At 33.0% G+C, this 15069-nt stretch overlaps 1 protein-coding gene across 2 annotated transcripts; it reads right to left on the bottom strand.

The window, feature by feature from the left end:
- Positions 1-456: 456 nt before the first annotated feature.
- Positions 457-8455, bottom strand: LOC111412424 (peptide chain release factor APG3, chloroplastic). Of its 2 annotated transcripts, XM_023043350.1 has the most exons (16): positions 8251-8315; positions 8061-8117; positions 7647-7735; positions 6565-6645; positions 6396-6453; positions 6166-6269; positions 6001-6052; positions 5298-5347; positions 4959-5024; positions 4722-4886; positions 4575-4647; positions 4291-4423; positions 2404-2461; positions 1248-1295; positions 859-942; positions 457-741 (listed from the first exon to the last, which is right to left on the bottom strand). In XM_023043350.1, exons 3-16 carry the CDS (start codon positions 7683-7685, stop codon positions 670-672), a joined length of 1083 nt encoding a protein of 360 aa, XP_022899118.1. In that variant the 5' UTR covers positions 7686-7735; positions 8061-8117; positions 8251-8315; the 3' UTR covers positions 457-669. The 2 variants fall into 2 exon arrangements, with proteins under 2 accessions (XP_022899118.1, XP_022899117.1); XM_023043349.1 differs by lacking the exon at positions 7647-7735 and having other exon boundaries at positions 8251-8455.
- Positions 8456-15069: the final 6614 nt, after the last annotated feature.

Genomic DNA, 15069 nt, shown 5'->3' with positions numbered 1-15069 from the left:
ATATTTTTTATTTAAATAATATTATACGTGAACTCAAAGCATTTTTCACTAGTGTTAAATAATAATATTATTTTAATAGACTCGTCTATTTCTAGTGTTGAGCACACATCCAAACTATATGTGAAAATGGTGCTTGACTCACAAAAGCCCTCGTTTGGCTCCCATTAAATTAGATTTCATTTTTTTCTCCTATTTTCAATCACACAATTTTTCATAAAATAATATTACACGTAAATCGAAAATTTTTCCTTCTTTTTTAACTACTCATTTAAAAAAAAAAAAAAAAACTATTCCATCCATTTTAATTTATAAAAAAATGAAGGCGAAACGAGGACTGAATATTTAACAGACATGTACTTTATTTACATTCAAGAGCATAGCCTATTGAAATCGATAGAAGATAACACATCCACAGCTCGTCGAGATAATTTTAAACTCCAAATTTGTAAATTCTAATTTTTTCCAAATTGACTTTTAAGCACAAAACTCTTTAAATTATAATTGTGAACATATTCTACTTGTACAATAACGCGTATATTTTTTCTTGCACAGAAAATATACACCACCTAAAAATGACCATGCTGGTATGAGGACCAACCAAGGAGACATTTCAGTCAGTATGTGCACTGGGGCATGAAGATTAAGCCAAAAGCAAATGTAGTGTGGAAATCATCTAGCCATTGCACCTACAGACTCGGCAAGCTCCTCGAGTAATTCCTTCTGTTCCATAGCCGCACATGACTGCACAAATAAAAACATTAGAACGGCAGGAACCTTAATATTGACAAAAATTGAATGGGAAAGACAGGAGAAAAATATGTCCGCTTTCTGAAATAAAAGCTCATCATGAGAATGTACCTGAACAGCCATTTCCATGTCTCCATCAAGAAATGATGTGAGCTCAAAATTCATTTTTAATCTGTGATCAGTAACCCTGTTATCCTGTAGTGCATAAGAGTACATGTTAAATAAAATTGAGGGGCAGAGATCATTTTACTTGAAAACAAAATTAGAAATATGCTTTCTCCATTGATACGACTCTTTTCAATTACAGCAAATACCTGACTGTTCAGAGTTATTGACAAAAAAACAAAATTAGAATTTGTAAGGCACATTGTTCCTAATGAGCTACATCAAGAAGTTGCTCCAATAATTCTATGTATTTTCTCCTTTTAAATAGGTATATACATATTTATTTTGTGAAAAATGTGAAAACTCAAGCTCAAGGCCTAAAACACTGCAAGTACCTTGAAGTTGTATGTCCGAATCTTCTCTGAACGAGCACCAGTACCCACCTGCCAATTTCGAAGTAGCATGAGCCTAGTCAGGATTGTGTGCAAAAAAATATGCAAGAGAATAAAATGTTATAATTTCTGCGTGACATTATATGAATGTAGAGAATTCTCATCATTAACATGCACACAAGGAAGCATCCTATGCTGGCGTAGCAACTAGCAAGTACTTCTGTAGAGATGCTTCTCACCAGGTCATGATGCTCGGACTCAGGTACGGATATTTATTTAAGTGTCGAATATTTTATTTTCTAAAATGTGAGATACGAGGACATGATTAAAAAGAGTCCAAATTTCAGACACGGATACGTAAATACGTATTTCAAATTTCAATTTTGTTTTTTAGATTTTATTGTTACTTTGATATTTCCATATTTTTTGAATTAAAAATGATGAATTGAAAAAAAAAAATGATTAATCGTATTGTTTGAATATTTTATTAAACTAAAATATGTGTGGTGTAAAAAAATTACATTATTAGCCCACTCATATCCATATTAAAAATGGCTCAAACTCCAACTAAATCCATCCATATCCATATCATTAAGTCCAGCCACATCCATATTATTAGCAGCCCAAACTCCAATTAAATTCATCCATATCCATATTATTAAGCCAACCCACATCCACATTATTAGCCCAATAAAAATGGCCCAGACTCCAATTAAACCCAAATCTCTTCTTTCATTCATGTCGTCACCGTGTTCCTTCTCCTTAAAGATTTTTGTGTTCCAAGTGAAGACAGCCAACAGATTTATTTTAGACCAAGGATTGCCGGAGCCAACTTGCTAATTCTTTACAAACATCTTCCATCTTTAGCCAAATTGCTGCTAAGGTAAATCTTCAATTTTTCTAAAGATATCTTGCCGGGTCCGATTCAAACTTGAAGAATCCAACCCGTATTCTATGCCGGTGCTCATGTCGTGTTGACACGGATACTTTGACCAGAATGGAGAGTCCGAGCATCATAGTCACCAGGAGCACGTCACATTCCAGATGAATAATCTAAAGAAAAGAAGTTCTAGTAGAAAGACAGGATCTAATTTCCAAACATTACGTATTTCTATTTCTTCTTTCAAATGTGTATGAAGAAATAGGATGCAACTTAAACCTGCATCTTTCGCTGATTTCTTAGCAACTCTTGCTGCTCTCTCACTTTGATCTCATACCTGAAACAAGTTTACCAAAAAAAATTCTTTTATACAATTAGTCAGATAACCTAACACAATTTAAATTGCAGGGTCACAAAACACTCATATTTGCCAGACTGACTGAATCTCATAATTACTTTGAGGCAGCAACAGAAATAAAGTGCAAGTGCGCAACTAAAGAAAGAAGATACATGAAGAATACTAAATTATTCTATATTTCTCTCTCGTTTCAATACCTTCAATCACCAGCATTCATCTATTTCTGTAATTGTAAAGTATAGACAAACTGGGGTGGAACTCTAGAAACCTTCTCTCTTTTTTTTTTTTTTCTTTTCTTTTTCTTTTTTTTGGAAGTCTACAACACATAACCTAATCATTATAAATCAATTTTTGATTAAAATTCTAAGCATAAGTTGCAAAAACACTGCTACACCAAAAACTTCTTGATGTGTATTAAATAAACATAGTGAAATATTTTGTCAACTAGTCGAATGGAGTTCTCTCTCTCTCTCACCCACACACACACATTTTGGGCATGTCTCCCTATCTCCTGAAGTTTAAAAGCATGGTTACTCAGTTACAGGTCCTTGGTTATTTATCTTGATTGAATCAGTTGTCATGGCAATGCATTCAATGTGAGAACATGACACATTTATATTTAAGTGTGGCCAAACTGGACTTGTAACAATGCAAAATGATTGGCATGGTGACCATTAGTACAGAAAAACATGGTTAAGTGATAGAGTGCTGTGTCTAAACCAGTTTTGTATGACTTTGGGGAAGTCCTTGTTTAATCGTATGGTTTGACAAAAGTATGTCCTTACGGGGTGATTCTTCCATAATTAAGCTTATTCAAAGGGAGGCAGGGTCTGATGACATCATGACAGCAAGTGAGATCATAATCTGAGGCAGCAATGAGGTAGGCCCCGGTGGAGGGTTTAGAAGTTCGTAGTCATTAAGGGTATTTTGGTCCTACCATGATTGTAACGTTCCAAATTTTTACTACTAGAGTAGACCAGAGTTTGGTAGCGCTACGCACAATTATGTTTTATTAAGAGTAAACCCGAGTTTAGTAGTGCTACGAACGAGAATTTAGTACCATATAAGTTCGTTCTAATTTTCATCTCACTATGCAAGTTATGAATTTTCCGAAGAAATACATATATGAATTCATCATCCACAAATGCTTATTGAGAATTATTCTCACCCATTATGTCTCCACTTTCAGATAATTGACGATTCGAGGCGGTTGGCAAGGAGATGGCTTATGGTAACAAAGTTTCAATAATAAAATTATTATGTTGTCAAACTATTATTATTTCATTTGATTTTATATATTTAAAGATATTTCTCGTTTCAAATTAATTTACTAAACTCATTACATTATTAGAATTTTGATAAATGCTTTAATAATTTATATAATTGTGTTGAATAATTTTTAAATTAGTTTTAGCTTATAATTTAGTAACACTCGAATTGTTAAAGATTTGGGTCGTTACGGTCATTTCTGTTGATGGTGTTATATTGTGTAAGTTGACCGCTTGAGTTCATCTCATTTAGAATTTATTGTTTAAATATTTAGATAATCATAGAAAAAAGTTTCAACTTTTTTGGACAACACTATTTTTAGGACTTTTTAGTACTTTTCCCTATGCGAAACTTATAGACAAAACTAACTAAAAAACAATTGAGTAAATGACAAAAATGACATACCAAATTTGCATTTTTTGCTTAATAGTTTATTCTCCATAGAAGTCAATAACTATACGTAATGACCTTTTAAATCCCAGAGTGCAAGTCACTAATTTCATTCAGAAGGATATATGATGATCTATTATACTCCTTACAGCTTTGCTCGCAACAGCTGGAGAGCACGATTCTTGTTTCGAAGCTGAGTTCTTTCTTCTGTGCAAAATATTCTTATTCCTGTTGGTTTGTGGAAAAGATCAACAGCCGTCTCCACCTTGTTGACATTTTGCCCTGCATTAGAAATTCATGCATGAGAGAAGATAAGGAAAATGGAAAATTTGAAGAGCACATAAAGAAAAATATTCTTTTGGTAAATAGTTTACAAAAAAAAGGTTTGAAAAACAAGATTTCCCTACAGGGGCAAGTACTAATGGAGCTATACCTCCAGCACCCCCAGAACGCGCTGTTGTAAGCTCAATATCTTTTGGGTCAATTTCCACGTCAACTTCATCAGCCTGAACCCGAAATGGCATCAAACTGAGATCAAGATAGAATAAAAACAGGCTAATCAAATGGGAAATGGAGTCACCTCTGGCATGATAGCCACAGTTGCGGTTGATGTGTGGACACGGCCTTGGGCTTCTGTTTGGGGAACACGTTGAACCCGATGAACACCGGACTCATATTTTAATTTGCTATACACACTGTTGCCTTTTATCTCCATTACACATGTCTTATATCCTCCATTTTCAGTCTTCAAAAGAGAAGAACACTAAGCCAGTTGCAAAGGGAAAATTATATGCACTAAGCATATAGGTATTTTTACCTCAGAGCTTGAAACAATGGTGTACTTCCATGAATTGCGTTCACTGTATTTCTGATACATGCGTACCTAGTATATATTGAATGGATAACACAAATAATTTTAGATTTTTCATTCAGTTAAGAGATCTTTCTTCATTGTTTCTGTCAACAACTTATAGCTCATTTCCAGAGCAGCATGTGAACAAATAACTAGCACTGAATGTATAAGACGTTAGACTTAATACTACTTAAATCAAGGACAAATATAAATGACGAAAATTAAGACATGGAATCAAAACTTGGAGTCATCTTCTATCTAAAAACGCGTGCACTTATGTGGATAAAAGAAACATGTACCTACAAGATCACCAGCCCAGAGTCCAGCCTCATCCCCACCAGTACCAGCTCTAACTGCAAATTGAACACCTTAAGTATCTTCATAGTTTACGTTAAACAAGTTCTGTACAGTGAAAGCTTAAAAATTTGATCAATCAAAGAATGTCTGAGTGAATGCAATACTCAGGTTTAGATTTTATTAATCATGCTGTTATGAGTTATCACAAATGTGTGTTCATTTAAGTTTCTCCTTAATGTTTAAATACAGACTAGGTTTGGATAAGTACCAAGCTATAATTCAAACTGCAAGATCACATTTCATCAATTGGTAATACTAAAGAAACACAAAAAAATAGTGATACTAAACTAAATTCAGAATTAATCCTAATATAAAGTAATTACTACCAGAAAAGACAAAGATAATGTACTCTTTTTTCAGTAAGTAAATAACTACTACCAGAAAAGACAAAGATAATGTACTCACATTTCTACCCTTCGGTATGTCATTGCTATGTTTCCACCGAAAGAGCCTTCAGATACAGCACTATGGTTTTAGTAACCAATATTGTACTTAATCTCTATATATAATTATCACTGTGAACAATTGAAGCCTTGATTAACTATTGCAGTTTCTTAACACGACAAGTATGATGTTTCCCTTATAATATCTGGCATGTGAACCTAAAGTAAACTAACTTCCCATTTCAAATGAAAGAGTTATAGCATACCTTCTAGCATTATATTTCTTTCATTGAGAGGATCAGTTGGAATTAGCAAGACCTATTTTTTATAGGACAAAAGAGTAGAGATTCAGAAAACTGAAAATGGTATCAATTAAATCACACGAGAAATTCATTAATAGGGTAAACTAATTTTGGAGGGCAATGAAAAACCTTGAGTCTCTCTTCCAGCTCTTTAATTTGACTGGTTAAGGTTTCAACTTCAGAAGCTATCATCTCAGCCATGTCTTCATCGTTACCCACCTCTTTTTCCAAAGCTGGCATAAAAATAAAATAATTCACTGAATACAATTGCAAGAATAAAATCTGAAAGAGAGAGAGAGATCAACAGGAATTTTCCAATTCTTGGAAATATTATGGAGGATTAGGATAAAAAAGTTAACCTTTTGTTTCTTCTAATTGCTTCTCACAATCTTTGAATCTCCTATATGTCAACACTACCTACAAGTTCAATGATTTCAACATTTTAAGTGTTAGATAAAATAGATACGACAAGTATCAAGTGAAAACAATATGCTATTACACTTAAACCGGAGGTTGAACGAACAGTACCTCATCAAGCTCCGCCATCGACTGTGCCAACTTTTGATATTCGCTTGGATTTGAGACTACATCTGGATCAGCCAGTTTAACCTACAATTGGTTTATTCCCGCTCGTTAATACATAGAGTCCAAAGTCACATCCCACTCATTTTGAGTTCTCGAAGAGTATCAAATGAGGCAACTCAGAATTTCTCAGTCTCACTAAATTTCCTCAACAAGTATGGATCATGAAGAAATACATGTACTTTAGTCTGACGCTAACGAAGAAGCAAGTGATATTCTAATTCTGTAATTCACTTTGCAATGCGTATCCATAGGTTTCAAGATATTTCATGCAAACGTAAGAGGAAATTAAGAGTTGCATCATGTTTATGTTATACTAAAATTTTTTGAAGGAATGCAACTTTCCCATATAGTAAAGGCATTCCTTCATTCAAAGAAAGACAGATATAAATCACATATAAGTTTGTCTTTCCACAATTAATTCCAAGTCGGGTTGTTTGGCCCTTTATAAGTATATTTTGGTGAGACATCTTGAATCGATCATCAGGTCATACTTGATAGTCAAGACGTTTTATAATGTACTATGTTACACTGTCTTGATTTCTTTCCTAATTTTAACGTGATAAATTTTTTGGTCTCTTTTCTAAATTGTTATACCTATTTGATCACATTATGCTTCATTTGAAGCCACAGAAAACAAATGGACAATAATACACGGAAAAAAGTCGGATGATAGTAATATTTATTGTTCACTACCTATTACTAGTATCTAATGTTTACTGATAGAAACACAATTCCTCCTTTCTGTCCTGTGACCACACTCACATAGATAATGATGAAGAAATATTGTTTCATCACAAAACAATTGACAGTAGGTGAAGGCATGCAGCATCCAAGGATGTCTATTAAGTGGTATAGCACTTTGGAGTTCTTAATGATTAATAAATGTGTGCTTACTGCTTAACACTAACTCATTACAGTTTCCAATTCGAAACTCAAAACTAGTCATCGCTGTAACAACCCGGCCACTGTGCCCAAACCTTTAAGTTACATACTGTCTGTTTTGAGAGAACCTAAACCCATCTTACCTCATGAATTTCTGTCGCGTCCCCAAAACTTGAACACATGACCTCCCTTAAGAGACTTAAGTTGAATACATGAACTCCCACAATGGCCACTGCATAAGTTAACGATTTAAGCATAGAAGTTTGGTCATTACAATATCATTCAAAACTACTGTATTCCAAGTTCTCTATTATAGAATAACCCACAAAGCATTTCAAAAGCCTAAAACCTCAACAGGGAATCTCAAATCAAATTCTTTAAGGTACTCAAATATAAGGGAAAAATCCGTAATTTTAGACTCCGTGTATATTGTCTGCAAAGCATTTAATACCATCACTTAAAATTTACACCACAATTCACATCATATAAAAGGCGCCAAAGGACGAGAACAAACATCGAATATAATTACAATTAGCAAGCCTAAAGAAAAAGCATACCGATAATTCTTTCCAAGTTTTCTCAGCCGACTCCAATTTGGTGATTAGATAAGGCTCCTACAGTTTTCACAAAAAAACAACAATGACAAGTACTGAATAAAAAAATCCCTGACAATTTCTTTCCTTTATATTTATCTATAAAATACTTCTACTCTATTAGGTTAATCAAAACTTAGAAATAGAAACGGACCGCCATGCACACGAATTTTGGAGGTGGCCTGAAGCGCGGCGGAGGTTGAATGAAAATGGGGCATCGTATAGAACGGCGAGGCATCGGGAATTGCATGGAACATGTGGTGGCGGAGGAGAATCCGGCGGCGAAGCTCGCCATTAAACTACCCATTGCTTATCCCTTCAGCTACTAAAAGCTAAAGTGAATAAACTGGATAAAATAGAAATCTCATGGTCACAGAAAACTATAATGGTGCGCTTCAGAAGAAATGGAAAAGCGGGTAGACCCAGTGTCAAAGCCCAAATTTACTGAAAATGGGAACTATTGGCCCATCGGCCCAATTCTTAGAATAAACATTAAGTCCCTATTTGGACTCCTTTAAAATGAGATTTTGAAGAAAAATATGATTTGAAATATTAATTTTTCAAAAAATAAAATAAAATGTGTTGTTAAAAAATAAGAAAATATTTAAACTCATGTGTAAAATTATTTTACAAGAGAATGTGTGACTAAAAATGAGTTCCAAGAAAATGTAGACCAAATAAGGACTAAAATTGAAGATCGAAGTTTGCCCTCCTTGAACTGAATTGGCCCATTGGCCCATCATTTCCATAGCTTGTAACGTAAAAGTCATTTTTTAAATACATTGTTTATCCTAATATCTATTTAATTAATGAAGGACTTCGTTCCCATTTTCTATCGACGGCCATGGCAATCAACCATGAATAAAATTCTAGCCATAATTATCCAACTCAGTGCCAACCAATTTTGTTCGGCTCCAATTGGGAATTATCTCGTGCATTCACATAACTAAGTTTATGACCTAAATCTAATACCACTTGAAGGGAATTGAAATTACATTCCAAACCGTTAACAAATTAGGTGGAATATTTCAATTCCCTAATGAGCACATCATAAATCTCACAATTAACCATTGTGAGACTTTATTCTAACTTTCCCAATACACGGATCTCAAATGGGGATGGGAAAGAATGTGACTTTTTGTTTTTTCCATTTTTAATTCACCATAACTTCAACTGTGCAGCAATAATCGCCTACCAAGTTGAATATTATCAGATGTGAGTGGGGTAACATGTTTTGTGTACATCATTGTAACCACACCTTTCAATTTTTGGGTTCTAAATTGTTCCCTTTTGGCAGTTTGTGAATTTTTTTCCCTTTGAAAATAATTAGCTATAAATTCTATGGTCCAACACCATCACTTCTACCAATATAAAGGAAAACAAAATCTACTATTAAGAAACAATCTTGTTATGTCCACATATGTTGGTTTTCAAGAACCATGTGCTTTATTTGACTAAGTTTGAGAAAAAAATAACATGTTCATTGTAATTCAATGCCCTTTACTTTAAATCATTTGGAAAATTAACGATTTTGTTTGTCAGATTATCGAAATTATTAATTCTCAATGGAGAACAACGTTAAAAGCACAATGGTCAATCAAGAAAATTTGAAAGTTCAGTGACTGTTAGGAAATAATATAGAAAGTACAGTGGTCATTGAAAATTTTTACCCACATTTTTCTTTGAATTTCTATGTCCACACTTATGTTAGATTCGGAGAAGAAGAGACTTAGTTCATCGCAAATATTAGACCAACACCCAAAGGACCTCTATGTGGAAGGCTAAAACAACCAATTCAATATTATTCTCCTATATTTAAGATCTTTATTTCATGAGTTCATTAACTGAGAAAACGCACTCCCTTTGATGTAGTTACAAATTTCTTTTTTATTATTTTTTTTAAATGAGCATATAGTGAAGTTTGAAGAACATAGAATCGACGTTTTATAAAGTCGAATATGCGAGAGCCACAATTTAATTAATTAAATTGAAAATATAGTGGTGACAAATGAGCTGAGCCGAGCAGAGTTGTTCACAAACTCGCTCGTCCTAGTTCTGTCCATGAATGTCTCTAGTTCTTTTTTTACAAGTCAGAGTAGAACTAAATATCTTCTCTCAAGAGTTGGGTTTTGAGCTCGTGAATGCTTGGCTCGACCTATGACACCCACAAGTTGAAGGATCAAACCAAACTTATTTCCCTTTTGGCCACCATTATTTGAAATTATAATTTCCTTTCTTTTATCTTCAATCGCACAATCTTTTATAAAATAATATTACACATAAATCGAAAATTTTTCATTCTTTTTTAGCCACACATTTTTCAAAAAAATACTATTCCAAAAATTATAAATTAAACCAACGGGGGCTTAGTTTGTGGGCACGAGTTGAATAGTATCGATCGAGTGAGCCGAGCTTTTGTGTTTAAGGATCGAGGCTGTGCCCTTTGCCGCCCCTGTATATGTATAGGGCTTCTATCATTGCATATGCTATTATATCCCTATTCTTTTAGTTAATTTGGCATAAATTTATTAAGGTTTGTGACCCTGTTGAATAAAAGCCTGCAATGTGGTCCTTACTCCTTACAACCTTAAATCATAAAATAAAAATTGGTATGAAAATCAAATGGTCCCGCTGCACTTTCCAACCAAATTTGCCTGTAAAATGAATTCTGCTAATTACTTTCCAGTCAATAAATAGTGATTAAAAAAATTAATGGAGACATCATTACTGCCTCACCGTTTTAAAGTTGCTTAAACCATAATTACTTCAACATTTATCCCAAAAAAAAGGCACTTTTACATGTGAGAAACATATTACCAAGGTAACAATAAATTTCGGAGACTAATTTAATTTTAATCAACTATAAAAGGGTACAATTTTCATCATTTTATATATCGAATAAATTTTTTTCACTATTTTACTGAAAACTATAGATAATAATAATTATTTTTTTCAACGGTTATGATGTGTTACCGGATTGTATAAATAAAATCATGTAGGGATATCATAGGTTTATGAGATTTTCTCTTCCATTTCTCGAATTTCAGTATTCTTTACAGTTCAACGACTCTCAATTGGAGGATTGGACAACAATTGATAGAAATGCTCGAAAAATTCACTAATAAGCTATCCATTTCAATTTTACAGCAGTGAAGATCTACTTATAAATCAACTACTTCTAGCCATAATTATCCAACTCAGTGCCAACCAATTTTGTTCGGCTCCAATTGGGAATTATCTCGTGCATTCACATAACTAAGTTTATGACCTAAATCTAATACCACTTGAAGGGAATTGAAATTACATTCCAAACCGTTAACAAATTAGGTGGAATATTTCAATTCCCTAATGAGCACATCATAAATCTCACAATTAACCATTGTGAGACTTTATTCTAACTTTCCCAATACACGGATCTCAAATGGGGATGGGAAAGAATGTGACTTTTTGTTTTTTCCATTTTTAATTCACCATAACTTCAACTGTGCAGCAATAATCGCCTACCAAGTTGAATATTATCAGATGTGAGTGGGGTAACATGTTTTGTGTACATCATTGTAACCACACCTTTCAATTTTTGGGTTCTAAATTGTTCCCTTTTGGCAGTTTGTGAATTTTTTTCCCTTTGAAAATAATTAGCTATAAATTCTATGGTCCAACACCATCACTTCTACCAATATAAAGGAAAACAAAATCTACTATTAAGAAACAATCTTGTTATGTCCACATATGTTGGTTTTCAAGAACCATGTGCTTTATTTGACTAAGTTTGAGAAAAAAATAACATGTTCATTGTAATTCAATGCCCTTTACTTTAAATCATTTGGAAAATTAACGGTTTTGTTTGTCAGATTATCGAAATTATTAATTCTCAATGGAGAACAACGTTAAAAGCACAATGGTCAATCAAGAAAATTTGAAAGTTCAGTGACTGTTAGGAAATAATATAGAAAGTACAGTGGTCATTGAAAATTTTTACCCACATTTTTCTTTGAATTTCTATGTCCACACTTATGTTAGATTCGGAGAAGAAGAGACTTAGTTCATCGCAAATATTAGACCAACACCCAAAGGACCTCTATGTGGAAGGCTAAAACAACCAATTCAATATTATTCTCCTATATTTAAGATCTTTATTTCATGAGTTCATTAACTGAGAAAACTCACTCCCTTTGATGTAGTTACAAATTTCTTTTTTATTATTTTTTTTAAATGAGCATATAGTGAAGTTTGAAGAACATAGAATCGACGTTTTATAAAGTCGAATATGCGAGAGCCACAATTTAATTAATTAAATTGAAAATATAGTGGTGACAAATGAGCTGAGCCGAGCAGAGTTGTTCACAAACTCGCTCGTCCTAGTTCTGTCCATGAATGTCTCTAGTTCTTTTTTTACAAGTCAAAGTAGAACTAGATATCTTCTCTCAAGAGTTGGGTTTTGAGCTCGTGAATGCTTGGCTCGACCTATGACACCCACAAGTTGAAGGATCAAACCAAACTTATTTCCCTTTTGGCCACCATTATTTGAAATTATAATTTCCTTTCTTTTATCTTCAATCGCACAATCTTTTATAAAATAATATTACACATAAATCGAAAATTTTTCATTCTTTTTTAGCCACACATTTTTCAAAAAAATACTATTCCAAAAATTATAAATTAAACCAACGGGGGCTTAGTTTGTGGGCACGAGTTGAATAGTATCGATCGAGTGAGCCGAGCTTTTGTGTTTAAGGATCGAGGCTGTGCCCTTTGCCGCCCCTGTATATGTATAGGGCTTCTATCATTGCATATGCTATTATATCCCTATTCTTTTAGTTAATTTGGCATAAATTTATTAAGGTTTGTGACCCTGTTGAATAAAAGCCTGCAATGTGGTCCTTACTCCTTACAACCTTAAATCATAAAATAAAAATTGGTATGAAAATCAAATGGTCCCGCTGCACTTTCCAACCAAATTTGCCTGTAAAATGAATTCTGCTAATTACTTTCCAGTCAATAAATAGTGATTAAAAAAATTAATGGAGACATCATTACTGCCTCACCGTTTTAAAGTTGCTTAAACCATAATTACTTCAACATTTATCCCAAAAAAAAGGCACTTTTACATGTGAGAAACATATTACCAAGGTAACAATAAATTTCGGAGACTAATTTAATTTTAATCAACTATAAAAGGGTACAATTTTCATCATTTTATATATCGAATAAATTTTTTTCACTATTTTACTGAAAACTATAGATAATAATAATTATTTTTTTCAACGGTTATGATGTGTTACCGGATTGTATAAATAAAATCATGTAGGGATATCATAGGTTTATGAGATTTTCTCTTCCATTTCTCGAATTTCAGTATTCTTTACAGTTCAACGACTCTCAATTGGAGGATTGGACAATAATTGAAAGAAATGCTCGAAAAATTCACTAATAAGCTATCCATTTCAATTTTACAGCAGTGAAGATCTACTTATAAATCAACTACTATCCATTGAATCATAAAAATTAGAAAGTTGTCTCTATTTGGTTCGATTATCATCTTTTCTTACACATTATCTATACTAATATTGTACAAAAATAATTTGTAATTCGTAATCATGCGAAAAGAGGCCGCTTTTAAGCAAATGTGGTTATGTAAAAGGAAAGACGCCTAAAATGTCGAATTGCAAAAGAGGGGAATCGGCTATAGTAAAATCAAAATCGAGTGCATTTTTCCTTAAAATAGCTAGAAAGGAATTCGTTTTGTCTATGTACGTATAGATACACACATTTAGTTCAAGATTGGAATGATTAGATGATATGCATTCATCCATCTTTATGACTTTCTTTTCTTTTTAGAGTGAAGAATAATGATGAATTCTTCATTACAAACGAGGCGTGCACATATGAATGGCCCATTGGTAAAGAAAGGCATTGAAGGCATTTTTTTCAATCTTGTTTAATCAGATTCCCATTTCCTCACACCTCACATCAAATATGCACGATTTAGATACTGTGATTTGAATAGTATTATACTAGAAAATGAATAAAATTATTTTTAATTTCTTTTTAATTTTTGGAGTACTATCGATAGATGACTATCGAAAGTGTTCTCGTTGTTATGGTTTACGTCATCTTACATTGCGCATTATTTAGTGTATAATACTAAACAACGGTGTAAGGAAAAAAAAAATAAGAAATTGATTTTTCTTCTTTACTTTTTATGAAATATTATTCAATATTGTGTAGCACACATGTCCTTGTTGTTGGAAGCCATTTTACACAGATGAGACATTTTTCAGCTATCTTCCCTATTGCACTTACTCTGGTAATTATTTTGAAGAACATAATTGGTTGATCAAATAAAGAATTGGCTTCATTATTATAAATCAAGTTATGATTATATAACCCCGTGTGAATTAAAGAAAATATGAAGAGGTCAATCAAAAATGGAATGTTAGTCATAGCCAACAATTAGCTCTTCTCGATGGTGGCTAAGAGGGTTGTGGAAGCAACATATTTGTGCTGAGGTAGATGGTTATCAATATCTCACTATCAACTTCTTGACTAAAAAAAAAGTAACTTTTCTCGATAAAACAGGAGTCAAATCACCAAGTTATAGGAAGAATTGGCAGATGCTGATAAAGTAGAGAAAAGAATTGACTCAATGCTTTGATTCTCATATGGAGGAGTAGGAAACCGATCGTAAATGCTATAGTGTTAATAGGGAAATGTTATGTTTTTATCATTTATTTTATTTTCCTAAGCAATAAGAAGAATCTGACCCATCTAAGGTAGCTACGATGTACCCCTATTATATTAGGGTCTTCCACAACATCGAATATGGATATGAAATAATTTTTTTTTTAATGAAAAACTCTTATTCCAGATAAATTTCTAACGATTCATTTTATTTCTAGAAAAATATCAATTTTTTTTGGTGTCAAAAGAGAATATGTGGTAGAAAAATAAAAGACCTATTCCCCCCCCCCCC

This window comes from Olea europaea, chromosome 16, assembly GCF_002742605.1.
Source record: "Olea europaea var. sylvestris chromosome 16, O_europaea_v1, whole genome shotgun sequence".
Classification (NCBI taxonomy): Eukaryota; Viridiplantae; Streptophyta; class Magnoliopsida; order Lamiales; family Oleaceae; genus Olea; species Olea europaea.
The sequence above is the reverse complement of the archived record's forward strand: the minus strand, read 5'-3'. Positions and strand labels throughout refer to the sequence as shown.

Coding starts and splice junctions, on each gene's coding strand:
- LOC111412424 (XM_023043349.1), bottom strand. CDS start 8,403: ATGGGTAGTTTAATGGCGAGCTTCGCCGCCGGATTCTCCTCCGCCACC. Junction 6,270..6,395: donor GCAATTAGAAGAAACAAAAG/GTTAACTTTTTT, acceptor TTTTTATGCCAG/CTTTGGAAAAAGAGGTGGGT. Junction 4,648..4,721: donor CTGTGGCTATCATGCCAGAG/GTGACTCCATTT, acceptor TTTCGGGTTCAG/GCTGATGAAGTTGACGTGGA.